The 27221-nt window shown below is 47.5% G+C and overlaps 2 protein-coding genes across 10 annotated transcripts in view; one reads left to right on the top strand and one right to left on the bottom strand.

The window, feature by feature from the left end:
• Nucleotides 1-23790, top strand: part of camta1a (calmodulin binding transcription activator 1a) — a 300236-nt gene extending 276446 nt beyond the window's left edge. For 4 of the 9 annotated variants that reach the window (XM_030350902.1, XM_030350861.1, XM_030350895.1 and 1 more), the window contains 13 exons: nt 8190-8374; nt 8797-8993; nt 9126-9204; nt 9419-9767; nt 10164-10627; nt 12879-13057; nt 13700-13943; nt 15067-15138; nt 15425-15445; nt 15622-15824; nt 16228-16302; nt 16763-16793; nt 18527-23790. In XM_030350902.1, the coding sequence (XP_030206762.1) occupies nt 8190-8374; nt 8797-8993; nt 9126-9204; nt 9419-9767; nt 10164-10627; nt 12879-13057; nt 13700-13943; nt 15067-15138; nt 15425-15445; nt 15622-15824; nt 16228-16302; nt 16763-16793; nt 18527-18559 (2132 nt within the window). In that variant the 3' untranslated portion in view covers nt 18560-23790. Of the gene's footprint in view, nt 1-8189; nt 8375-8796; nt 8994-9125; nt 9205-9418; nt 9768-10163; nt 10628-12878; nt 13058-13699; nt 13944-15066; nt 15139-15424; nt 15446-15621; nt 15825-16227; nt 16303-16762; nt 16817-18526 lie in introns of all 9 variants that reach the window. The other 5 variants (XM_030350928.1, XM_030350879.1, XM_030350920.1 and 2 more) reach the window with 4 other exon arrangements.
• A 1024-nt stretch (nt 23791-24814) lies between these two features.
• LOC115539943 (urotensin-2-like) lies at nt 24815-27062 on the bottom strand. Its single transcript, XM_030350849.1, has 4 exons — nt 26762-27062; nt 25698-25823; nt 25243-25286; nt 24815-25128 (listed from the first exon to the last, which is right to left on the bottom strand). The coding sequence occupies exons 1-4, from the start codon at nt 26865-26867 to the stop codon at nt 25015-25017; spliced, it is 390 nt and encodes a 129-aa protein (XP_030206709.1). The 5' UTR covers nt 26868-27062; the 3' UTR covers nt 24815-25014.
• Nucleotides 27063-27221: the final 159 nt, after the last annotated feature.

Raw genomic sequence — 27221 nt, 5'->3', positions numbered from 1 at the left:
TTCACGTGTTGTTCAGAGTAGTCGCTCTCTAGCGCAGTGAGCATTGTCGCATCGCGGTGTTTGGTCACACAATCAGGGTCAGGGTGTCGTGGGCTCGGGGATGTTGTGCGCTTTGCTGTTGCGTGTTTTTTTTTTAACTCACCATGTACGACATCGATTCCGTGATTATTAATACGCATATCATTCGTTTGATTATCGGATTAAAGACTTCGTTATTACCCCCGTGTAACCCCCCCCCCCACCCCCTTCCAAAACAACTGCTTCCCAAGACTCTCAGTCCAGTGCTGCACTTATAAACATTGAGCAATAGTGCGCAGTATACTGCACTGGGGTATTCCAAATGTTATTGGTTTGTAGTGTTCTGAGAGAAATGATTCGTGTTTCGTTAGTTAATCTCTTTCCAAAGTAAAAAAAAAACCCGATAGTGTAGTGGAGTAGTGTGTTTATATAACAATTTTGATCTACCTGTTGATGCGCTGCGTTATTGTTTTAGCCTCGTAGGTTAGTATTGCGTGTGTGTGTGTGTGTGTGTGTGTGTGTGTGTGTGTGTGTGTGTGTGTGTGTGTGTGTGTGTGTGTGTGTGTGTGTGTGTGTGTGTGTGTCTGTGTCTGTGTCTGTGTCTGTGTGTGTGTGGCTACATATATATTTTGTTATTCCATACAAATATTTAATTCAATTATTAAGATGTTATTCGCTGTGTTTATGTCCCTTAGAAATATGGATGATTATTATATTAAAAATATGTTTCAATGTACTTTCACTCTATTTATATTCAACATATATTGTATATATATATATATATATATATATATATATATATATACACCTAATATCCTTCAACTTTGTTTATATATGTGGTGACAGTTACTTTAGTGCTCTGTCTTGATGCATGTTGTCATGATTGTTGATGTTCAGTTTACATTCATAGTGGCAGAGTTGCATCATGTCCCCACATGCTGCTCTTTGCTAAAGCCATCCATCTCTACACAAGTGTAATACAAGTGTGTCAACAAGCCACTCTCATCTAAAGGCCCATATGGTGCATTGTACAGCTTAATCAATTCCACATTAATTCTCTGTCACAGCTCCTTGCCCACTGGTCCTCCAATGATAACTCACTGTGTCTATTATCACAATAAAAAACAACTCCACCATTTAAGATCAGCAGTAATTACTGGCCAATTTGAAAAATTATATCACATCAAATACCATGCTGCATACTTAGACAATGTAAGTTGATGATTTTATCTGAAAAATGACATAGGACTGCCTTATGTATTGGAGCCTGGGTGGTCCCAGTGCTGTTTCCAGTTGATTTCACCCTACCCTGCCAACGTAGCCAGAAGCTGTGTTGGATGATAGTATTCATCAAGTGACTTAAGAAATTATTCTGGATGCCATATTGGAGATATTGCTCTGCCTTCAGGACCCAGGATAAGAGCAAGGCTGGGAATGTGTAGGGCTTAGGAGTGTTGTCTTCATATTAAAGGCAGACACCACGTCCCTGGGGCATCGTGGACGTGCTGTGTCAGGTTGATTCATCCTGCAAATTATTTCTCCTTCCCTTGTTGGTGTACACTGCTGCCTGCAGCGGATGAATCAAAAGCAATACGTTATCTATGCAAATAGGACGCTAATGCTATGCACCTTATGTTGTGTTTCGGTATGATTTCGCCGTCAAACTGACCCACTTTTGGAGTCGACACACAGACGCAGTGGGAGGCATGTGTCTTTCTGTGTAACACTGGACATCAGTAAAGCTCCTTGCTGTTTTTTTTGGCACTTGCCCCTTTGTGTGACACAAGTTTTAAGTATCTGTGCGAACGGAGTTAAGTCTATAGTGGTATTGAGCTGAACAGCTGGAAGCATGCCATGTTGTATAAGAAGTCCCATACGGTGGTTGATTACCTGATGCCCTTCTAATAATCAATTACTATTTGTGGGTTTAGCGATCGACAATGACAATGTAAAGTAACAATATAATTCTACGCTGTGGAAACCCAGAATAGAAGTAGTCCTCTACTACGGTTCTATACTATAACACATAGTATTGTTTCACACATTATTTGACTCACTTGTTGCTCACTGAATGTGTGGGCCAGGCGAAGCAGACGAGTGAGGCGTGCGTCAGCTAAGCTTAATTGGTTTTGATTTTAATAGAGATCACCTTGAAATAAAAATGTTTACACCAGTACTGAGAGGTTTTCCTGCTGATTAATGAATCTTTGCCGGGAGATTTTGCAATCAGTGTAATTATCTCGGGCTAGCTACTTATGTCTAATATTGTTCTTTCGATATAAAGTAATTCATTCATTTTACAAATTAGGGGAAGCAGGACGATTTTTCTTTTCTTGGTCACTTGGTCGCTTTGCCACGTCCTTTTGATGACCAGGCTGCTTTGCAAAGTTTCAGTTCAGCAAAATTCTAAGAGCTCTTCTACTTTAAGAATTTATCTTCTCTTCGATAACGTTATACATCCAGTTAACTGTCAGGAGGGAGAAAAGACCAAGCTCATTACGATATGTCTAACTGAAGAGCAGTCTTTGATCACAGACAGCCCCAGGACCCCAGCCGTACAGGCTGCTGCCAGGCAGCTTGGCTCCTACCCCTCAACGCTCAGGTCTACCAGCGCCTGTCACTCAACTCACACTGAGAGCCAGAGGGAAGCCGCCCCACAGCTTTTTACACTGGCCTACATGTGAGCAGTTGATTGGCTGCCTGGCGATAATGAGGTCCGGTGGTGAGGTTGATTGGCGTGGACACAAGCACAGGTTGAGAAGCAGGGATTAAAGGTGTCCGCCCACAGGCTGCCAGAAGTTCACCGGTGGCGCATGAATAAGCCATGAGCCATTTCATTACGGACAGACCGGATAGGCCTTTTAACTGAGAACATACAAACCAGCAGGGGGCCTATGACCTATCGCTTGAGGACGAGAGAACAAGGCCCCACCCCCAAGCTTAAACAATGTCCTCTGACATTTATGGTTTTCCCAATGTTCTTCACAGCTTTTTTATTGGTGCATGTATCAGGCTGTCCTGGTTGACAGCATGAGGAGACACTTGAGCGACTCTTGAGTAAGAAAAAAAAGCAGGTGGAAACAAACGACACAGTGAGGTGGAAAGAAAGACACCTGAGGTAAATACATACCAGTAGCTAATTAGCCCCAAGATGCACGTGTCTGACGCGGGATCCGTAAATGCACTGTGGAAACAGAAAGCTAACGAACTCTAAATAAGTGGTCTCTTACCTGCCTGAAGGTGCTTTGTCTTCATAAATGTCTCGTGACTCATCCAAAGATGATGAAGTGTGTGCATGACATGTATACGTGTTTACACATGTGTGTTTGTGTGTGTGTGTGTGTGTGTATGTGTGTCTGGCGCGTGGTTTATCGAGTCTTTACGAGCGCTCCTCAGAGTCAGTGGAAGCTGTCTAATGAGGGGGGCCGTGTGTCCGGGGCGGGTGACTGTGAAGGATGAATAGGACACGAGCACTCCCTCCCTATCGTCTGCAGGACAAACGATCGTCCTCAAGCCGGCAGTCACTCTCTCAGACGCTCCACCTATTGTCATCTCTTATTTCCAACCCCCACCCCGTTCCTCTTCTGCACTGTCTTGTCCTGTTCCTCCCCCTCTCATCTCCGCCTCAGTCCTTCCTGGCTAGGCCTCCCTGTTTACAGGAGAAGGAGAGAGCCGGTCTGATATATTTGGTACTCCCTCTCTCTCCCCCCCTGGGCCGTAAGCACCACTGTTGTTTTATTGGCAGTGGGAAATAAACGGCGTTCGGCCCTCAATCCGTCCCCTCGGTTTTCAATCAGAGCCAACGCTATTGAGCGGCGAGGCGGGCATCAGATCGCGGCGATTGGGGTGAAGGAGGAGTCTCCAGAATGTCAGTTATATAGCCCCGCTCCCCAGGCGACCCCCGCTCAAAGAGCACACCAGATGGCACCGAGAGCCCTGCGAGGAGCTGCCATTCTGGATCACAGAGGAGACAGCCCGGGGGGGGGGGGGGGGGGCTCTGGGTGTGTAGACCTAACACGCCTCACATGCACCAGCCTCCCTGACAGATGGGCCCATACCTGAGGAGAAGCAACAGTGTGGCTTCATGAGGGTTTTATAAACCGGATTAGTCCCTGTTTTATTCATTTGGATCTGGCCAGTATAGCTCTGCAGAGATAAAAAAAAATACTCTGAGGTTGACCTCATCACTCTTCAGACAACTTTTGACTCAGTTTTCTTACTTGTCTGGATCGCCGATCTTGCAGGTCCCTGGATGACTGCAGAAGCTCAAGCCTCTCTTTCATGAAGCCAATGGCTCAATACAAGAAATGTATTATAAATCCGAGCTCAACAAATCTCCCAATCTCCCTTTTCCACACTAGTTATGCATACACAGTTTCTTGATGTCTTCAAGCAATTGTCAAATACCTTTTGTTAGTTGTAGCAGCATCCTCGGTGTCATTGGTCAACTGCTCTGCAATCTGTCAGTCTGTCATTCTCATTACCAGACTGAAATGAGTCAATGGGAGACTCCGGAAACGTGCAGTACAGCACTTTTTGCACGAGGTGTAAATTGCAATGCACTCTTTACTTTGCTGAGTCCTCCATCCGGTAAATTACCCTAACTTGATAAGTAAATGGGATGTCTCTCCCAATTTCTGATTTTAATAGCGGATGCACTTTCACAACAGGCAGACCGCATTTCCAAAACAGAAATGTGAGCCTCCGTCACGCGAAGAGGATGTTTTAAATAAAGTGCAAAGATGAACTTATACCCGGGCCCCGGTCAAGTCCGCAGTAATGGTATCATGATCAACTGTTGCTGTCAGTGCACACTGGCAGGCAGCCATGATCTGCTGGAGAGCGTGACCCGTGATGAGGCTGAAACAGGCCCTGTGTCCGTGGCCGACACCTGCTCATTACCAGCGGGTCCACGGCCATGGATCAGGTCCTTTCCACTAATCTGGTCATGCGATCTCATCAGCCTTTCTGTTAGCCACTGCCTGTCCTAGATGTGTGATTGGCCACATAGTCGACTGTGCACGTTTGCAAACACACTCACACACACACACACACACACACACACACACACACACACACATACATATATGCACACTCACACACACACCTAACCACACACCCAGACACACACCTGACACATACAAACACACACATATGCACATACAGACGCTCTCTCACACACGCACTCACATACACACACTGTCACAACGGAGTGAAGAGGGAAAGGGGGGGATAGAGGGAGGGCTGTCGGCACGTCACATTGTTATTGTACTTCTGTTTGGCTGCTTGCTTCCCCCCACCTCCCCCCCGTCCCCAGTCCAACCTCCTGCCCACCCCCAGGCATCCTCCCCCCTCCCCCTCCCTCTGCAGTAGACGTGCATCGCATTGGAAGCAGCCGGCAGCAGGTGGCGATGACATCATCTGCACTGCAGCACACTGCAGCAGCGGGTCTGAACAAAGACATGTCGGCCTGCTGCTAAATACCATCTCGTTCCTCTTCGCTATTTGGCTCTCTAGGTCTCTCTCTTGCTAGGTCTCTCTCTCTCTCTCTCTCTCTCTCTCTCTCTCTCTCTCTCTCTCTCTCTCTCTCTAGTGTTCCCTCTCTCCCTCTGTCTCTCTTGCTTTCTCTCTCTATCTAGCTCTCCCTCTGTCTCTCTTGCTTTCTCATTCTATCTAGCTCTCCCTTTCTCCCTATATCTGTCTTGCTATCTCTCTAGCTCTTTTCCTCTCTCTCTCTCTCTCTCTCTCTCTCTCTCTCTCTCTCTCTCTCTCTCTCTCTCTCTCTCTCCCTCTCTCTCTTTCCCTCTGTCTAGCTCTTTCTCTCTCTCTCTCTCCAGCTCTCTCTCTCTCTCTCTCTCTCTCTCTCTCTCTCTCTCTCTCTCTCTCTCTCTCTCTCTCTCTCTCCCTTTCTCTCTCTCCCACTCCTCCTCAAAAACATGCGCATTTTCTCCCCCCCACCGATCACGAGCAGCCGCTTTAGCCAACACAGGAGTGCAGGGGCCATGACCTCCCCCCTTCCCCCAGCAAACATACCCTTCACCTCGTCAGCCACTATGGTGACCGGGGTGGAGGTTGATGCCGTGAACCCGTTACTGCAGCCATACTGCAGGGATCTTTCACTCGGCCATAAAAGCAAAGACAGAGATCCCCCCCAAAGTCCCCTTGAACCCTGGGGAAGAGGAGTCCATGAAGGGCACCCCACCTTCACGTGTGTCCTCGTTACCATTCGCTGTCACTCTAACACTCCTTGACTTGCCATGTCAGAGGGTATGTTCTGCTGGCCAACAATGGCAGCTCCTTGACCTCCTTCCTATAGAGGAGCCTGGGCAGGAACTAAGCTCCATACAGAGGCTAACCCTGCCTAACCCAGGGTAATTAGGTCCCCGCCTACCGTATCAGCACCGGGGGGGGGGGGGGGGGGGGGGGTGTCAGAAGTTGCCAAGTGCTCATACGGCGCAGCAAAAAGATTTATGGACTCCATATTGTTTGCCTTTCTCTACCCAGTTTGTGCCGGTGCTTAGAGTCCCTCTCCTCCCATTCATCAATAAGCCAATAGCACGCTGGCAGACCATACACACACACACACACACACACACACACACACACACACACACACACACACACACACAGGCATGTTGCTGTCGCCTAGTTACCGCTCGGCAGCAGGTTGCCACAGAAACGGCCCCACGTTGGCTAAATGGGGAATGCTAATGCGGTCTTCTGCACTCCCTGCTGCAGTGGGCTCTCTGTGCCCAGCCCATGTCTGTGCACGGCGTACAGTACAGTGTACTGTGTGTGTGTATGTGTCCAATATATGCTTGAATATGTGGGTATCACTGACCTCAACACATTTGTGTGTATGCATTTGTGCCTGTGTGCGTGCTTAAGTGTACGTGTAAGCACGTGTTTATGTGTCTTCACCCGCCTGCGTCTGTGTGTATTCATATTAAATTGAATAAGTGTGTATTACTGACCTCAACACATTTGTGTGTGTGTGTGTGTGTTTGACGACATGTTCCCGTGCGATTGTCTTGCGCTAATATGCACGTCTTGGATGTGTGGTCTGGTGGTCTGCCCGGCCCACCAGCATTAGATCCGTCTACAGGGTGAGGGCAGAAGGTCAGACTGCAGTGTTTCAAGCGGATCAAATCAGTTTTGAGTGCCCTCAAGTGCCTCATGCAACGTATTTAGTTCCATATTTCCACAATGTGCGCTTTGTGTATAATAATGTCAGCAAATTCTTAGTCCCAAAAGTTCATGGCGGAATTCTGATCCATGACACAAACCAAGTGCAGAGCATTGATAACACTCTGGCATCCAGCATCGCAACACCTCCAGGACCTCCTCAGAGGAGGAGGAGCAGGAACGCTGCTACTGTCAAGGACTTTGGAAAGATGGATTGATTTTGTACAGTCGGCCTCTCGACCCACTTATCATATACATTGCGTGGACGTTGGAAGGAAGGAAGTGATGGGTGGGTGGGCAGGTGGGACGTCAGGGCCTGGCCGTAATGGGCTATACTTAATCAGCAGGAGAGGGGCATTCATCTCCAAGGTTCCTCTAGAGGTTTTCTGAAGGCCCATTTGAAAGGGGTGGATACCTCTCTCCTCGCCTTCCTTCCAGCGGCCGATCGCGCCGGGCTGTGTTAGTGTGCTGCGGCGGGGGTTGATGGAGTGGTGGAGCAGAGATGGAGGCTGAAGCTCTGCACTGGGAGCCATTAGTGGATGATTGATGGACTCTAAAGGTTATTTTAGCAAAGCCGATTGTTTTGATGGAGTTAATGATTGATGTTATTGTTATCACTGGCGTTCTCGGGAGATTAATAATGATTATTTCAAAGCCGTTTGCTTTTCTTTTTTCTTGTGCCTTCCAGCGGAAAGTGGAAAATTAACTTCACATCATCAGAGAGATCCATGGGGGAATTTGTGGTGCATGCTCTGAAATTGTGTTTCACACATCTCCCCGTTTTAAGGCCGGCTTTGTCTGCGACGGCAAACTTTGACGGCGTTTTCACCACATGTGGTGTGGCTGACAGCACTCGATATCAGGTCGTTTATCTTGTCAGGATGTGGTATTATTTGTGCTGGTTTCAGCAAAGCTCAGTGTGTGGTTGATTCTCTCCGGATGCCTCCTGGATGCTGATGTGTATTTTTATTTTTATTCCCCGCCAGACAACCAGTTCAGAATGTCCATCCTGGAGCGCTTGGAGCAGATGGAGAGGAGGATGGCCGAGATGGCCAGCCAGCAGCAGGGCAGCGGGGCCGGCGGGGCGGGGCCCGGGACAGGCGGGGCAGGAAGTGGTGTCGGCGGAGGCGGGGGCAGTGGAGGTGGAGGCAACAGCAGCCAGTCACAGCAGGTAACCATGACAAAATGTAATGTAATGTAATGTTCAAATGGGCCTTCAGAAAACCTCTGGAGGAACCTTGGAGGTCAATGCCCCTCTCCTGCTGACACGATGCACATACTGTAGGTGTACTGGGGTTGAAGGCACTCTCACAAATCAGATGTTACCTAAATTATGTCATTTAGAATATTTTGTTGCAGGAAACAAGGCTCTGTACCGTTCTCACAGAAGTTCTTCTATAACATAGTTTGACTTCTGGATCCCAGATTAGAGTGAAGAATTTATCTAGCCTATTTAGTCACGACAAAGTACATTCTAGATGTTAGTTCAATAGTGGTTACATTATTCATCAATTTACCCACATCCGCTCACATCAAAAATCAATGGCCTCCTCACTGTTGTTGTTGTTGCTGTTGTTGTTGTTGTGTGTTCAGTGCGTGTCGGGCTCGGGCCAGGCCAGCAGCTCCTTCGAGAGCCGTGTGGTGGTGGTCTGCGAGAAGATGATGAGCAGGGCCTGCTGGGCCAAGTCCAAACACCTCATCCACTCCAAGACGTTCCGCGGCATGACGCTGCTGCACCTGGCCGCCGGCCAGGGCTACGCCACCCTCATCCAGACGCTCATCAAGTGGCGGTACGAAGGAGGGGCTTCACTCTCCCCCGCACAGCCTCGTTGCACGGGCGTAGCAGATGTCTGCCGCCATTCGGATTGTGTGCAGAGAGCTGTGAGATTGACACCTTGTTCTTCTGCTTCTCTTCAAACCAGCACCAAGCACTCTGACAGCATCGACTTGGAGCTGGAGGTGGACCCCCTCAACGTGGACCACTTCTCCTGCACGCCCTTAGTAAGAACTCTTCCAGCCTTGCATTTAAAGCCTTATTAATAGGCATTTTAAACAGCAGCAACAGGAGGTGCAGCCGCATTACCGGCATGTTATTAGAGAGGGGGGCAGCGGTAGGCAGCGGGGCCATTAAGATCACCCACAGTCAGCATTACTCCTCCTCTCTCTCTCTCTCTCTCTCTCTTGACCTTCCTGCTCCTCTCCTTGCCCCCCACAGATGTGGGCCTGTGCTCTGGGTCACCTGGAGGCGGCGGTGGTCCTGTACAAGTGGGACCGGCGAGCCCTGGCCATCCCGGACTCCCTGGGCCGCCTGCCCCTGTCCATCGCCCGCTCCCGCGGACACACCAAGCTGGCCGAGTGCCTGGAGCAGCTCCAGAGGGAGCAGCAGCCGCCGGCCCCCCTGCCCCCCACTACGCGCATGTCCTTCTCCTCGGCCCCGGACGCCCCCCCCACCACCGACAGCTGGATGGTCAGCTGGGCCAACGAGGGCTTGGTCACGTCGGGCGGCGCCAAAGGCGGCGGCGGCGCCACCACCACCACCACCAGCAACGCCAACCCCAATCTAGGTCAGGAGCCCCGCGGTCGGACGCCTGGTTACAAGGGATAAGGCTCGCTCCACACTTTCGACAGGAGGATTCGAATGTTAATTATAACGTTGGCAGTAATGGGTCTTGGTCATTGTTTAGTAATTAATCGTGAAATGATTAGTCATTATAGGGAGGCATCGTGTGTGTAACTTACACAGCGTCTCTCATGCGAGACCTGGCGGAACAACGTTTTTCATTAGCCTAGGTTACGGTGCATCCCATTGATTTAGGATTAGAGTAGCGCCAACAAACATCCTGAGTGCATTCGACATGTACAAGCCCTATTAGAACACTTTACAGATTTAATTGGGGTTGCGCTGGGAGAAAGATACGTTATCCATGCCTCCTCTAAGACATGTTGTGTGTCCCCTGCAGACCTGCGGAGGCCGAGGTCCGAGCCCTCCAACTACTACAGCAGCGAGAGCCAGAGAGACCTCCCGCAGGCCAAGAAACACAAACCCAACCCGGAGCTGTTCCAGGTGCGGCCCGACAAGGCCATGTCGGTGCCGCTGAGCCTGGAGCAGCAGCAGCTGCACAAGCTCTCCTCCAGCCCCAAGAGCCTGTCGTCGGAGGGCCTGTCCGGGGCAGGCGGCGCCGGGACGGCCCGGTGGAGCTCCGGCAGGGAGAGCGGCTTCTCCAACAGCGGCCCGGGCAGGAAGGGGTCGGGGGTCGGCGGGAGCGGTGGGCTGGGCAAGGAGAAGCTGGCCGGCCGGCTACGCCAGAGGGAGCAGCTGGGCATGCTGGCCATGGCCGATCGGGAGATGGTGGACACGGAGCTGCTGTCCTACAGGGAGGACCTGGAGAGCCAGGACTGCCTCACGCAGATGGACAACCTCCAGGTCAGGACAGAAGCATGACACCAGCACACCATAGGAGCCCACCACACTGTGATGATTACGGTGTTGTGGGCTTTTATAGGAACACTTAACAGGATGAGTGCAGAGTTAGCACTACCAAGGGCAGATGGGTTTGACCCCCCTCGGTTTTACAGCGGCAAGAGATGTGTCTTCATGTTTTATGGGAGGACTTTAAATCACCGGTGTCCTACAGATGTCATTAGAATGACACACGCCGTTCGGTGATCATGTACGACTAGCGCTGGTTTGCTTGCGGGCTCGTGTCCTGTGTGGAATGAATCAGTGGGCCTTTTGGAAGTCTCCACATTGATCTAGTCTGTCACCGTAGAGGCTCTCCGTGAGATTTAGCCGAGTTGACAGCGGAAGCAGGCCGGCTGCTCTTTACCCAGCATGAGGGAAAACCGACAAACATAAACATAAATAGACTCCCATCAGGCCGAGCTGGCACGCCGTTGACCTCTACTCTTCTTGCTCAATAAACTGCCCCGCATTGATCCACTGCTGTAGCCAAGGAATTCTCTCTCCATCCATCTCCATCTCACCGCTTGACTGGAGCAACTGAAATGCCGTTTTGGGAGTTCTACCGAAAAACGATATTAGCTTCATTCTCTGTGTTGAGGTTCAGGTCAATCCCTCCCAAAAGGTAATTAATTAGCGTGATTAATTATGGATGCCAAAACAACAACAACAACTGTTTGAAGTCAGAATGAGTGATGTTGAGCCCCTCCCAGGTAGCAGGCAGGAGACTTTCAGCATTCAAAAACTCATTGTATAGGGTTATCTCCACTCAACATTGCAGCTGAGCATGAGTGGGAGGGGTTGAGTGTTGATAGTACGATTCTGGAAAACAAAGAGTTAGAAACGGCCTGGCGGGATTTTTTTTTATAGCATATATCTAATAGGACGTGATTTTACTGATAACATTATTTAATTCACTTTCGATCAGCATTCGCTGCAGATATGCCCAGGTTATTTTAATTAATGAGCTTGTGCCTTAAAAGTGTGTGCAATGTTACACATTGCACACACTTTAAAACAAATCAGTAATTCTTCTTGCTGTTCAAAATTGTACAGCGTTTCTCTGAATGACACTGACTTTAGAGTATCTCTTGTGTCTAAAAGAAACAGACCCTTGATATATCTTTATAACCTTTATTTTATCATGATGCCTCGTTGAGAGCTCTGGAACAGTTCCATATCAGGGCTCTAGACCCACTCATTCTACTGGTGGTGTTGGCGCCACTTACTTTTTCATTTGGTCACACTCCTTTATTAGATCAGAAAATGTCCTTGGTCTCGTACTATCCATTAGTCTTCCTTCATCTGAACACATTCACTCACGTTAAATAAGTTATAAAATGTGTTTATTGCAAAGAGGGTCTTTTTATATTTTTACCACCAGCGTCTCGACATCTTTTTCCTCACAAACCAACATTTAGCGCTCCTCTTCCTATATCAAATGCATACTTATAATAAAAGGCTGCTACTTGGGTAATGCCCTCCATTTACGATTTGTTTTTGGTCCTCCAGAATAGCGCATTCTTCAATAGCGATAGTACTGCGGTGCAATTTCATTGAAACGTTGCACTATTGCACAATTTGGTTCGGTTCTATGATGGAAGCAGTGTGTCTTCATTGGACCTTAAGCGGGAGTCGTTTCCAAACAGAGCACACCGGCGTCGCCGTACAGCCGTTAGGACTTCTGCCACTGAACACAACCTTTTGCTCACATCCCAGACTTCGTGCATCACAGCGCCGTCCATTACCACTCGTGTTATTGAACACAGAACAAGAGCTAAATCGAATCTTCCGACGTGTAATATTCTTTTACGGCACGGCGCTGCCGCACACGGAGCTCCATGGCTCGCCTGACGTGCGGCCTGATTTACATTGAAGCGCTAAAGAGTCAGACTCGGACCAGGAGTGGAGCCCGAAACCACTGACTTCCTCCATAAAGCACCTACGTGATATTGCAAAGAAAAGCCTTTGTCGCGACAACCCTATTCGAAAGAATAACAGGGAGAACCCTGTATATATATATATATATATATATATATATATATAATGTATATATATAACTTTATTTTGCTGGCAACGACGCGACCTAGGAAACTATTACCCTGCATCCACATGATAAATGGTGGCAGTCCTGAGCCATGCATAAACATCCAATATCCCCGAGCAGACGGTTTGGAGGCCCCCATGTGACTCTGTGCTCACCCCGGCCCCCCAGGTGAACATGATGTCCCTGGCCGAGCACATCATCGAGGCCACCCCGGACCGCATCAAGAGGGAGAACTTCAGCGCGGGGGACTCGGTTCCCCTGGACACCACGGGGGTCAGCAACACCATGAGCTGGCTGGCAAACTACCTGGGAGACGTGGAGCAGCTACCCAGCATCATCCACCTACGGTGAGCCAGCACTGTGTGTGTGTGTGTGTGTGTGTGTGTGTGTGTGTGTGTGTGTGTGTGTGTGTGTGTGTGTGTGTGTGTGTGTGTGTGTGTGTGTGTGTGTGTGTGTGTGTGTGTGTGTGTGTGAGAATAATCCTTTTCAATTGTCCATGGGTACACCAAACAAATTGATCATCCCGTCTAGCTCAACTGGTGCATCATTGGATTACGATACGTGGGCTAGGGTTCGATTCCCAATGGGACCACACATGCAAACAATGTGTTCACTTTGTAATTGTTCTAAGTGCTTCAGATACCAGCATCCACCATCAAATGTCTTTTTTAAATATGTATTGGGCATATCTTATTTCACTGTAAGGTTCTGTGGGTAAAAGTGTGTACCATGTGACTCAACAGTAGTATTGCTGACGGATAAGGCCGTCTGAATGAATTAGATACGTGAGAGGAGATATATTGTCTTTATTGTCCCGAAGGAAATGTGTCACGGACACTTAATGAATATCAATACCCTTTATAAAGCAAACAAACACAACACAAAGTACACACACATAAACACCCCCACACATGGCCCCCCCCCCACACCATGTGACGGGACCGCAGTGTAACCGCCCCCCCGTGTCCCCCCCCCCCCCCCCCCCTCAGGTCGCTGTACAACGAGCCCCTCGGCCCGTCCTCCAACCCGGGCCTGAGCCCGGGGGGGTCCCCGCCGCGGGAGGGCTCCCTGGAGCGTCCCGGCCTGCCCTCCCCGGCCGACTGGAGCGAGTTCATCAACGCCTCCAACAGCAAGGTGGAGCGGGACCTGGCCCAGCTGACGCTGTCCGACCCGGAGCAGCGGGAGCTGTACGAGGCCGCCCGTCTGGTGCAGACGGCCTTCCGCAAGTACAAGGTATACAGGCCCCCCCCCCCCCCCCCCCCTCCCGGGCTTAGCCGGGCACGCCGCCTACCCCCACCCCTTGCCGCTCCCCCCACCAACGAGGGAGCGGGGGGGGGGGCGCGCAGTGGACGCGAGGACACGCCGTGTTCCTCGCTGGGACACGGCCTTTAGGAACGTACCCCTGGACGACGTTTTGCAAACGTGATGAATGGGGCTGCTCAGTGGTGTGTGTGGCAGCAGCCGCTGCACTCGTGAATTTGGTATTCAGTGTTATTCAGCTGCATCACTCACTCTCTACGCCTTCTGGGGCCTCAAGGTCTTGTGGTTTTTATTTTGTTGTTGTTCTTGTTGTTGTTGTTGTTGTTGTTGTGGTTGTAGTCATTCTTCTGTCTCTCCCTCTCCCTCCCTCTCTCTCTCTCTCTCTGACTCTCTCCCTCTCTCTGTGTTTGTTGACTCATACACAAGAAGCTACACACAAAAAAAGCATAAACACTTAAATGTGGTCGTCTGTACCTGTGGTTTCGGCATGGAAACGATGGCTTGAGCAGAGCATGGCCTTGCTTAACAGAAAGACCGCGCCGCCTCCTGGTCCTCGCCTCCAATCAGAGCCCTGTTACCGTCCCCTGCTGGGCGTGCTCTGGGCTCTATCTCTCTCTCCCTCCCTATCGATCAGTGCCTCTCTACCCCCCTCCCTCCCTATCTCTCTCTGTAAGTGAAGTGTTAAGGTCCTGCTGCTGCTTGCTTTTTATTAGCTCCTCTCTCTCTCAGTCTCTCTCTCTCTGCCCCGTGCCTCACCCTACCTCCTCCCCCACTGCGGCGCTCTTCATTAATGGACTTTTCCGCATGTTAAAACACGGTTCACTGTCATCTGTTCTGCCCTCCTGTCAGGCTGATACCCACACGGACCTCATTTTGTCTGAATCCAGCCCTCCAGACCTGCCCACTATGGAGGGTCTGCCAAAAAGCTCCTTATTCCCTCCCCTCCCTACCCCTACCCCTATCCCCAACCCCCCCACATGCCCTCCGGCAGGGGGTTGGTCTCACTCTGGGGGAGTGTCACCCACACGCCCTCTGCGGCAGTAGGGCTGCCCCAGACGCGACCCCTGACCTCTGCAACCTCTCTTGTCTCCTGCAGGGCCGCCCGCTCCGAGAGCAACAGGAAGTTGCGGCTGCCGTCATTCAGCGTTGTTACAAGAAGTACAAACAGGTAGGCCGTAGCTCCTCCCCCCAGCCAGGGTAACGAACGGGGCGGCTAGACCATCATTCTATTTAATGTCATATTCCACGGACGTAGTCAACGGAGCTGCACTTTGCCAGACAGACAGGAAGACTTGAAAGAGTAAAAGTGAATCAAATCAATCCGCTATTTATCTTGAAGCCACAGTTTTTGTTGTTGTTGTTGTTGTTGTTGTTGTTGTTGTTGTTTTGGTTGATGTTGTTTTGGTCATGAGAGTGTGTGATTCACCATACTTTACTATTTCTCTGTTTACAAGCTAACATGGATAGCCTTGAAGGTAACACTCCCCCCCCCCCCCCTTATTTGTTAACAGTGTCTCACTACCTAGCATCAGGACCAATGTCTTCATGTTACATAGACTGCAACCCCACCCACCCCTCCTCCGCCCACAGAAGCGTGCCCTGGCGTGCGCCGTCCGCACCTGACGTAGCGTGTCTTGTTTTGTCACTATAGTATGCACTTTACAAGAAGATGACGCAGGCCGCCATCCTTATCCAGAGTAAGTTCCGCAGCTACCACGAGCAAAAGAAGTTCCAGCAGAGCCGGCGGGCCGCAGTCCTCATCCAGCAGTGCTACCGCAGCTACCGCGAGTCCGGCCGCCTGGGACCCCACCGGCACGGCCCCGCCGCCGCAGCCCTCGTGCAACACAAGCTGAGGTACTGATTCTGGGGGGAGGGTGTGTTGTAATGCTGATCAACGATGGAGAGGATACTGTATGACTCAAGGCCATATATGATCGTAGAACAATGTTAATGCACGACGCAAAAGGGTGGCTCTTTGTGAGCATTCTTGCAACATAAATATATATGTATAGATATAAAACAAATAAAACAGTTACCAGAGTTTGATGTGTTCAAGTGCTAAGATGTTCTTTAGTTAAATTAGTGCTAAGTTAATTAGCATTGTTGACATGGGATGCTTTGGTATTTATAAACAGACTTGGTAAATTGTAATATCCCGTTGTTTCTGTTGGTGTGTGTGTGTGTGTGTGTGTGTGTGTGTGTGTGTGTGTGTGTGTGTGTGTGTGTGTGTGTGTGTGTGTGTGTGTTTGTATTGTAGAAGCAGTCTGCTTACCAAAAGGCAGGACCAAGCTGCCAGGAAGATCATGAGGTTTCTGCGCCGCTGTCGCCACAGGTAGGCGCTACCTCTGACTTTCAGACACACACACACATACACACACACACACACACACACACACAAACACACGCACACACACACACACACACGCACACACACACACACACACACACACACACATGCATGCAAACCAATCAAGGATCAATCTGAACTGGGAATGTAGATAGATCCCCACTGTTGTTGGACAACATCACATTCAAAAGAAAAACCCGTAATATCAACTTTAGTCTAGTTTGTTCTTTTGTGGGGGGGAAGGGGGGGGGTTGGGTATGGGTTCAGATGGGTGAGACATGCCTTCCCTGCCTTCCTCCCAACCCGCTAGCCCACCCCACCCCCACCCCTTCCCTCCCTCACTGTATTTGGCCTGCCACTATGTCCTTGCCCCCACCCTAACCCTGTCCACAGTGCCTACTGTGTGCTAATAGCTGTCTGGTATTGTTTTGCTGTTTACGCCAAGCCCCTTGATGGACCATAGACTGTTCAAGCGGGTGAGTGCAGCCTCAGCAACTCAGTTCGTGCTTCTCTCTCTCTCTTTCTTCTCTTTCTGCCTCTCCTCTCTCTCTATTGTATGTCTCTACACCCCTCAACCTTTCCCTTCTTCGCCAATGCAGTGAGCTCCTTCTTGGGCGTCTCATCTCTCTCTCTCTCTCTCTCTCTCTCTCTCTCTTTCTCTCTCTCTCACGCTCTCGCTCTCTATATATCTATATCTCCCCCCTCTTCTCTCTCCATCACTGTTGCTTGATGCCTGCTTGCATGAAGGCTGCCAACTGGAGCCACAGGTGGACTGAGAAACACTAGCTTTAGCGCAGAACGTAAACCTTCCTCTGAAACTAACCACTGCTTTCTGAATGACATCACCGCAACACAAACAGGCCTCTCCCTCTAATCCCTCACTCTCTCTCTACTTCTTTATCCTTATCTACCTTTCTACTTTCACACTTCTTTTCTTCCTCTATTTTATCTCCTTGAAATAATCTGTCCTTTGACTTTTGTTGTTTGGTCATGAAGATGCAACAGTAAACGGATCAAGGGATACATGCGTTTTGTTCTGTTGCATGTCGAGTGGTGACCTTTTGGCCTTGCTCCTTGACCTCCAGGCATGCTATGGGCCGGCTTCAGATGTCTATCTGTCCTCTGACCGTTACGTCTCCTTTTCCCCCCCAGAATTCACACAGGTCACACCGGACACACACACATACACACACTGTTGCTTGGAATGGTAGCTGGTGGTCTACTAATCTCCCCTGTATTCTTACCATCTGATAGGACTTAATCAACAACCCCTGATCATGGATCAGTTTACTGACTATCTTCCAGCATTTGGATTGGAACCCAACACAGTGGGGAGCAGTCCCCATTTTATCATTGTTATGTACTATCGCTGAACAAGCCTGCGTTGCAGTGGTTTCTCCCACAGTCTATAATTGGGCAGTGCTGAACTAGGTTTCTGTGCTTCCAGAGCAGGTGAGCTCAGAGTGTGTGTGCGTGTGTGTGTGTGTGTGTGGTATACCATCCTATATAGAGGCCATAGTGCTCTGATAAACATATAGGCCGTCGCCAGACAGAACCCAACAATGAGACACGCAGACAGTGCGACGCGTGGGTTTAGGATGGACCTCCTGGGATCTCACTGTTTTAAACAAGAGACACAAACACTTACAACTGTCTCACAGTGGTGCACAGCTCCAAACGCACACACATGCACACACACACACAAACACACACACACACACACACACTTGACTATGATGCCACACATAATTCTTCACATAAGAGAGCAGTTAATACACACTGGTACACACAACTACACAACCACGCACTCATATACGGACGTTTACATCGTAATGTGTAGCCAGGCATTTCCATTGGCTACCTCTAACAACAAAATAACATTTTGTAACCAACGTGAGGTACTAAGAGTTATAATCATCAGGTTGATGGTCTCGTGTTGTTGTGCACGACGCCGTTGAAAGGGCAAAGCGATCCGACTGAAGTGTCCACTGCGTGTTCCTGTGTCTTCACTCTGTGTTCCTAACCCCCCCACTGACCACTCTGTTTCCCCCAAAGCGCCTTTAGCCTCGCAGGACGCAGTGCAACGTAGCCGCGTTTGTCCTGTCCCCACATGGAGCTTGTCGACCAGGGGCCGGCGTGTCTGAGTGCGTAGCGCGTTGGTGTGTGTTCCCAGGGGGCTCACAGCTGTCTGTTTGTCTCTGTGTTTCAGAGTGAAAGAATTGAAAAGGGCCAGGGAACATGAGACCCCGCAGGAGAACGCCCTCGCCGTGTGACATCCATCTCCTGACTCCTTTTTTCCGTTCCTCTTCCCCTCTTTTTGTTTTTTTTTCCGTTTGTACCCGGGTATTTTACAAAGGGAATCGAAAACAACAACAACAACAAAAGTGTCAATGCAGACTGCTGCGGCGACGACCGCAGTGTGATCGGATTCTAGTCCTCGTAACTGCTGCCCCAATTCTTCTTTTCAACACATTTCCTTTGGTTCCCACTGACTTGATTTCAGTTGTTGGATCGCGGCGACTCTAATCGGACTACAAACTCAAGGCTGGGGGGAGGGGGAGGGAGAACATTTGCTTCATGGCATTTCTGTTGCACTTTTTCATGGATTACGTGCTCTTTTCCGACGTAAAGGAAGAGCGTGTGCGTTATGGTTTTTTTTTCCGGATGTCGCAACGGGAAGATGAACACTCTCTGCAGACGGCGGGACGAGAGACGAATGTGTCAGAGGACAAGGGGCGTGGAGGACCATTGAGGAAACACAGACAAAAAGATAAACAATAGGAGCTCTACTCTTGTATTTTACAACTATTTCGAAGTGATGGATCTTTTTCAGTTGTGGGTGTTGGAGTTTTATTTCTTTCTTTTCTTAACCAAACACATTGGTAACCAATTGACCCATTTGCACAAGTCAACTCTCATCCACCGCCATAGACGTGTGCTTTCAGTTCAACCCTTCAACAACTCATCACGTCCCACTGCGCTCCGCCCCGCCCCATCCGTCCAAGTGGGCGGAGCCTCATATGAATGTAGGAGGGGCTTTCCCATTCAGAAACCAAGTAGGGGAGGGCATTGTGGTTATTTTTCCGTTTCTTAGGAAACGTCATGACATCATTGTTTACATTATTGCTTTATTACTTGAAGTGGATCTCCCGTGGCGTCCGATGTACACTCTGCGTGTGATCCTCGGAGGTTCTGTGTTGTTCGACCCCGTTCGAGGGAAACTGCATGACTCTGCAAAGCATTGTTGCCTGTGTGCTTGTGATTCGGTCGTTCTGTTTTAAAGAGTACCAGTTCTGCGGTGGTCCGGCGCCCACCGCCTCCAACTCCTCCTCCTCCTCCCCCTCCCCCTCCTCTTCCTCTACGGGTCCCGCCATTGTTCTGAGTTCCCTCGATGTGGTCTCCTTCCTCCCTTCTCCCTCTTCATCCTCTTTTCCGTTCGTTTTTCCTCGTCGTTTTTTAATTTGTTTTTTTACGAGAACCCAAAAAGGAAGATATATGAAAATAATCGACGTTGCCTCTGTTGTGTTGTAAACGTTATTTGTCATAAAGGTTGTTACTTGTTCTTTTAAATGACCTTCAGGGCTCAGGAGGGCTCCTGAGGGGACGATCACATACATTGCCTTGACGTCTTAGAGATTCTTTGAGGTGTCCCTAAGCTACTCCCAAAATAGGGGTGTGACAAATCCATATTTTTGACAATTGAGCGGTTTCTGTACATAAAGAAGGCTGAAAGTACGTAGGGTAAAAAAAAGAAAAGTTAACATTTACCCAAACGGGGGTTGTATTTTAGAGATATATTATTTTATTCATTAAAAAGGGGTCAAAAATAGGTAATCGACAAAAACAAAATATTTGTATAGTTTTGTTTGGATGCCTAAAAGTATGGTTGTATTCTTTGTATATAGTGTAAATACCTGGGATAAAAATGAGCTACATGCATGAAAAATATGAACAGATCAAAAGAAAAAACAAGAAGAAACGCAGTAGTGGCTATGCTCTGTAAAATGATTAAAACTATTTCACTATAAGAGTATTTTATTTTATTTTGATTGTTCTTAAGAAGAACATTTTGCTAAAGCATGACCTAATGCAATATGAAAAAGTACAAAAAAACAACCATAGTGTATTTAGAGTTAGGAGATACCTGCAAAATTATCTTACAACAAGTATGGTTATGTTTACATTTTATTTAATTTATTTTGGTTTGTTTTAGGCTACCAAGAATCTTCTGCCATTGGTGCCAAGTAACGTGAATGCTATATTACCGAACAAGAGAACTAAGTTAATATATATTTTATTTTTATTTAGCAGAACCGATTATCATAATTTAGATCCACACCAACGTGAATGACCTAAAGCTCACAGCTGGCTGACAAACAATAACTCAATGGTACAAACAATGCAGAAGGAGTCACATTTTAACAACACACACCGACAAACGTTGAGTCTCCCATGTCTTCTCCATTAACACCATCCTGATCCCAAACGTTTTGCCATCACTGAATACGCTTTGATTTTCACAGCAAAGACCGTACATCTTTGACATTGTATTTGATTCTATTTTTGAAAGTCGATTGAAATGTGTCACTGAAACAGGTTGTTTGATCACATTAAACGGTACGTTGATGGCAGCCTTCTACCTAGCAAGAGAGAAGGCTGCCGTATAGGTTCCTTAAGTATTACAATCTGACATTTGGGAATATCTGGGCCATCGTGTATTCAGTCGTTTATTGCAGCAGATATTGGACTTCACAGACGCTACAGTAATTATGTCTCTGAGTCTTGGTAAATTTATCTTGAACAAGGCTGCCATGAATTGCGATTATTTTACTAAATGTCATGGATAAGATTGCTATTCGTTTGTGAGCAAAGGGAAAAAACCTTGTAGCAATGTTTTGTACTACTTTGCCAAACAGCTGAATAGATGTTCTCACAACTCAAATGAATGGTGCTAAACTGGTTCTGTCTGGATCCCCACTCGCTGCAGAGACACTGCAGGGCTAAGGTTAGCATGCTAGAGAGACATCCATCTCCGCTGTAGATCTTGAACTCGTTGTGTTTTGACAAACCTGGTTGCTACCGTACAAAAGCAGCTTGCTATAAGCCACCTGAAACAGTATTATCAAGTCATGCCTGCATGTGCTTGAAACAAACACACATGCAATCGGGGGGGCTGTGGGTTACTGCAAATGTTCTCATGTATTTATGCCAGAGGTCGAAAAATAAGTGTTTTCTCTGTCTAAAAAAAGGGATGATTCTTTTGCCTCTGACGTGCCATTGAAAAACTTCTTGCATTTATTGTTTCTGTCGACTGTGTTTTTTTCTCCAAATGGGATTGATTTTTATTGACTTTCCAGCTTTATTTCTGTCATCCACCCTTACTTGTGAGCGTTATCTCCCGAGTGTTTATGTAGAAAGTGCCTACTCATATCCCGCACAAATCCAAAGTGCATGCAATGTACCTGAACTTCAAACTATTGGGGAGAACAAAAAAATACAGAAAGAAAACAGACAAAGGTCACGTTACTCCAGGCCTTACTGTCTGGAGTACGGGAAGCGATCAACCCATCACCACCATCACGTAACACTAGCACATACACACAACATGTTCACCCATCCACTTACGACGTGTCAAAAAGCTAAGCTTGTGTTACTTTCTTTTCCTTTCTGTTTCTGCCATTTTCTCTCTTTTCTACTGAAACTGCTTGTTAAAACCACAAGACTTTAGAAACGCCTCTAAATCCTCTAGTTGTGGTCGGAATGCCTCGCTGACGCAGTGTTGTGGCGGGAGGAGAGGGTTTTATTGCGCTTGCATGGGTTAAATAGTTAAACTACGGGTGACAGAAGTGCACCTAAAGCATGCTTATTTTCCTAGAATCGGTAGTCGGATAGACATGTTAAAAGACTTATTGTTCTGTAAGAGGATCAGCGCTGGTTTGACGTGTCACAGAACTGAGTCGAGGGCAGAGGTCAGACGACCCTAAGGGCAAAGGTGAAATCCCACAAATTAAAGATAAGGAGTAATTTGAAGTTTTTGACCAATGTTTCCATGGCAAGGCATGGCGGAGGACATGAATGTTTTTTTGGTTTCGGTTTTTAGAGCAAGCTTCAACTTTTTAGACTTTTTCTTTCAGTTGTTGATTTTATACAGAAGATATAAATATATACATTTGGATCTAATACGTGTGTTCCCAAACGACAAAATACCACGGACGCCGTAAGAGACCATTGTGAGACTGTATAGGAGTACGGTACTGAACTTTACTAGTCACAGACACACGCACTAGACACCGCACAACACACATGTAGACATACGTAAACACACCCGTCTAGTCAGAAAGTGGACCGCGAGGGACTGGTTTACCTCACAACCTGTTTTCAGTTCAGTCGTTTTTTTGTTTTTGTAACTCAGGGTGCGGACATGGAGAGGAGGAAACACTACTGGTCACATGGTTTAGGGCAGAAGGTGGTGAAATTCGACGTGGGCCGAAAGCGGTGCTTTCTGGTCCGAGGCAGTAATGGTCTACGTTGATGGGGATAGGGATTAGAGTGAAATTATATTTAACAGTGTTGGACGACGGACACCAGTATAAAAAAAGAGAATAAAAGTAGTCGTATTCTGACTGATGTTTTTCATAGAATCCTCTATAACCATTTTATCATTGTCGTTTTTTCTGTTGTTGTCTTGGAATAGATTTATACAGACAAAACGGAGAGGGTTAGTCAAGTTTCAATGGAAAGCTCACCTGCAAATCTTGTTTTTACTGCCATTTTATGAGATGGGATGACAGGTAAGCTGATAGGCGCTCTTCACTCATCTACTGTTGATTTCACGACGTTCTGCGAATCCCGCCTTTCCTCCTGTTCTCCTTTGATCACCCAAAACCAGACAACGGTAGGCATCAGGGCAAACCAACAGAAACTATCTCACAACATATTCCACTCGTGGACACAGAGCAATAAGAATTATTTTGTGGAGACCTATAGACCTAGTGAAGTTTAAAACGATTGGACACATGTAGTCGACTTACTCTTATGCAAATGCCAGTATTGCAAGACAAGTATTCAATAGTTTATGGACAGCAATTATATGGCGCCCTTTACCGAACTGCACGTTTTCATCAATTCCAAAACCAAGAAGAAAAAAATACAGCCCTACTTTGGGTCCTCGACACTTTGCATGTAAACTAGTGTTAGATCTTTTTTCCTCTCCTCTATAACTGTCTTACTCGTCTTTCCCAGCTTTGCAAACCTATTTCTTTCCACCCTGATAGTTTCACCCCTTCCTCCTCCTCCTCCTCCTCCTCCTCCTCCTCCTCCTCCTTCGTTCCTCTGATGTTTTGCTTTCGTTTTCTTTCTTACCCTTTCTCGTTTGTAAGTTTTATTTTTGTAATTGTGCATGTACAAGCGTCACTGACTCGATGGATATGTAAAAAAAAAAAGAGATTTCAGCTGCTGAAGCCATGCAAAACGTTTTTGAAATGCCCTTAAAATATGAAATATGTTTTCTGAATGCTTTATATTCTTTCTGCTGTAAAATAATAAAACAAGAAAAAAATTAAGAAAATTCTTGAACCAAGTTTCATAACGTCATTTTGTTTCCTCTGCTTTACAAAAACAAAAATAAGACATTTAGTCATTTTGTTTGCTATAGAGAACATTATAATCAAGCTTGATTGATGATTCAGAACTACAAGGTTATTCAACACCAAGATCCAAGGTCTTATATGTAGACGGGACAACAATGAGTTTAAAGTCTGCTGTTGGACTGGTCAACAGTGCATTTTGTTCATCACTAAAGATAACATTGACCCAGTCTGAGCCTGAAATGAAACCCTCATGTGCAGATCAGCATCAAACTAATGGATTAACACACACACACACTCCAACTCAAAAGTGGTTTACTCACATTGCATCAGCAATCCCATAAGAGTTTAAATTCTGAACTGACCTCTTCACACAAGTTGGAAGAGGAAACAGCTGTATCCTGAGATGGAGCAGAGTTGTGTGTTTGTGTGTGTGTGTGTGTGTGTGTGTGTGTGTGTGTGTGTGTGTGTGTGTGTGTGTGTGTGTGTGTGTGTGTGTGTGTGTGTGTGTGTGTGTGTGTGTGTGTGTGTGTGTGTGTGATCCAAGATGCAGACCCAAGGACTTTAGCTAGAGTTTAAACCACATTTAACCTTTTATATTTTTAATGATATCTTTTTTTTTTCACAAATGGACCATTGAGCCCAATGATTTCATTGGTTGACCTTTGATATTCTCTTAATACAGTATTTTACTGCGAAGAAAAAGGTATTGGGTACTCAAGTAAAGAAAAGTTATCCAAGCATCACTTTTTTTTTCAGTTTGAATTTTTATGTGGGACATTTGTCAAACATTAACAGCAAGTTGTGCATACAAACGCATAATTAAATAAATGAAAATAAATTATGTTAAATTCATAAAATAACAAAAAGTTTTCATGAAAACATATTGTTTTTATGAAAAGACAGTGTCTTTTCATAAAGGTGTGTTTGTGTGTTTGTTTGTGTGTTTGTGTCAGGAGGATTCTGTGGGTGCAAACAAATGCGATCGTTTAGTGCAAGCCCAGTCATCCACAGGCCATGTCCTCAGTGACGTATGAGATGGACTAGTACTGGATTCAGTAGTACTATTGAAGCAGTAGCACTGGATGCAGTAGTACTAGACGCAGTAGTTCTAGACGCAGTACTTCCAGAAGCACTCTGTGTTCCCTCCTCTCTTCCGGAACTGTTTCTTGATGCCCAGTAAACGACTGAAGGGATTAAGGAGACTTTGTTTCTCCAACATGACCTGTGGGAAACAAGACAGTTGGCGAGTGAGAATCACACGTGTTGATTGTGTCTGGGCTACCATGTCGGTTTGTGTTGTTTTATCACGGCAGGAGAGAACCCATAGCCCACCGACCTCTCGCTTCATCCCTCTGGGCAGCAGACCGGTTCCTCTGATAGCTTAGCACGACACAAAAGACACAAACAGCAGAAAATGTCGGGTGTTTTTGAGGATTATTTGTAGTCGTTTGTTTGTTTGCTGTGTGATAAAACATGCAGTGGAAATGAACAGGATATTATACACAGTTGGAGCATGGGGATCTCTGCAGTGGTTTATATGGATGTGATGTTGTCTGCGATAACTTGTTGATGTGTGTGTGGTGAGAATTGAATACGCGTGTGTGCGTACACACATTTGCACCATCTTTGTGCGTATATGCCTGTCTTGTCTGATTTTGTGTGGGTCTCATATGAATGTCGTGTATGTCTGCAAGCTTATTTGTGTGAGTGTGTGCGTTGCTTTGTTTTTTGTGTGTGTGGCTATTGTGTTCATGTCATGTGTGTGAGTCTGTGTGTGCTGTGTATCCACACCTTCTCTGTTGAGCTCCGAGGCCAGCAGGGAGGCGTATCGGAGGCCCGCGGGGTCCTGCAGGGGGAAGGTTTGTTCGGAGAGGGAAAGCTCGTCCAGACTACCGACTCCCTGATCCTCCACTGATACTGACCACGACCACACACACACACACACACACACACACACACACACACACACACACACACACACACACACACACGACACACACACACACACACACACACACACACACACACACGACACACACACACACACACACACACACACACACACACACACACACACACACACACACACACACGACCCACACACACACACACACACACACACATACACACACAGACCCACACACACACACACACACACACACACACACACACACACACACACACACACACACGCACACACACACACACACACGCACACACACACACACACACACACACAAACACACAAGGCAAGGAACGCATCACACCCCAATGCTAAAATGGATAAAGCAATACATGGAAGTAGCCATGGAAAACAGCAAGGTTTGTAAGTATGCAACAGTCATAAGTGTGAAGAAATATGGTGTTCATATGGTGATGGGATGATCTGTGTACAGGAGAGGGCTTCCACTGTGCCTGCCACTGGATGTGAGTGATATCTCGACTTCCAAAAATATAAAAGTCTAGCCATGGAGAAGTGAAATACTACATAACACAGTGGAGGCTTGGATGCAGTACACTGTACATCAGCAATAGGCATAGTTCATCAGTGACACATTGTTTAGGCCTCTATCCTCCTATAGGTTAATCAAGTTCATGTTTACTAGAACTCTTACTAGAGCTCTACTACAGCTATTATTTATGGAATACACAATGAACAATGATGAAACGCTAAACTGTTCTTTTTTTTTCAGTTAATAACTTGAAGCTCTTTTCCCCCAGATCTCATGTCCCCCGTTAAAACACATCATTTAATAGCCCCACTTTAATTAACCAAAGTACTAAACAAGAGATTTACTGCCTCCCCCAAAATGTATCACCGGCGTTCTGTCACACACAAATTACTTTCCACTTACCGGGGCCCGAGTAGGGCCTCTCAGCCGAGTCTGTGATGGGATGGGCCCACAGGGGCCCGGAGGCCACCAGCAGGAGGGCCCACGGGAGGATCTGGTGGCACACCATGACTCTGCAGGGAGCTGTTGCTGCTGATGCTGCTGCTGCTGCTGCTGCTTCTGTTGTCTGATAGCGCTGGATTCTCTGGGACTGTGGGAGCTCTGCTCAAAGACACGCTGGGGGGTTCTGCCAGGGGGGTCAGGACGAGTCTTCTTCTGCATGTTCTGAGGACTCCCAATCCCTTGTTATATATCCCCAGCGCTGTGACCCCCACCGCCAACCCCAACCTGAAACCAATGTACGCACACACACAGACGCTTTGGGGTCCCAGCAGGTGTCCCCGCCTTCCCAGATGCCTGGCTCGGCGATGATGAATCAACAGGCCAGGTGAATTATGGGCGCCATAAAAAGAACGAGTGCTGT

This window comes from Gadus morhua, chromosome 1 (genome assembly GCF_902167405.1).
Source record: "Gadus morhua chromosome 1, gadMor3.0, whole genome shotgun sequence".
Lineage (NCBI taxonomy): Eukaryota > Metazoa > Chordata > Actinopteri > Gadiformes > Gadidae > Gadus > Gadus morhua.
Note: the sequence above shows the minus strand (reverse complement) of the source record. Positions and strands in the feature narration are given on the sequence as shown.

Bases quoted from the DNA above. Each gene is read 5' to 3' on its own strand.
- LOC115539943 (XM_030350849.1), bottom strand. From the start codon at position 26,867: ATGGTGTGCCACCAGATCCTCCCGTGGGCCCTCCTGCTGGTGGCCTCC. The intron at 25,824-26,761 runs GTAAGTGGAAAG...GGTCGTGGTCAG, and splicing joins GAGGCCCTACTCGGGCCCCG to TATCAGTGGAGGATCAGGGA. The intron at 25,129-25,242 runs GTCGGTGGGCTA...TGTTTCCCACAG, and splicing joins CCAGAGGGATGAAGCGAGAG to GTCATGTTGGAGAAACAAAG.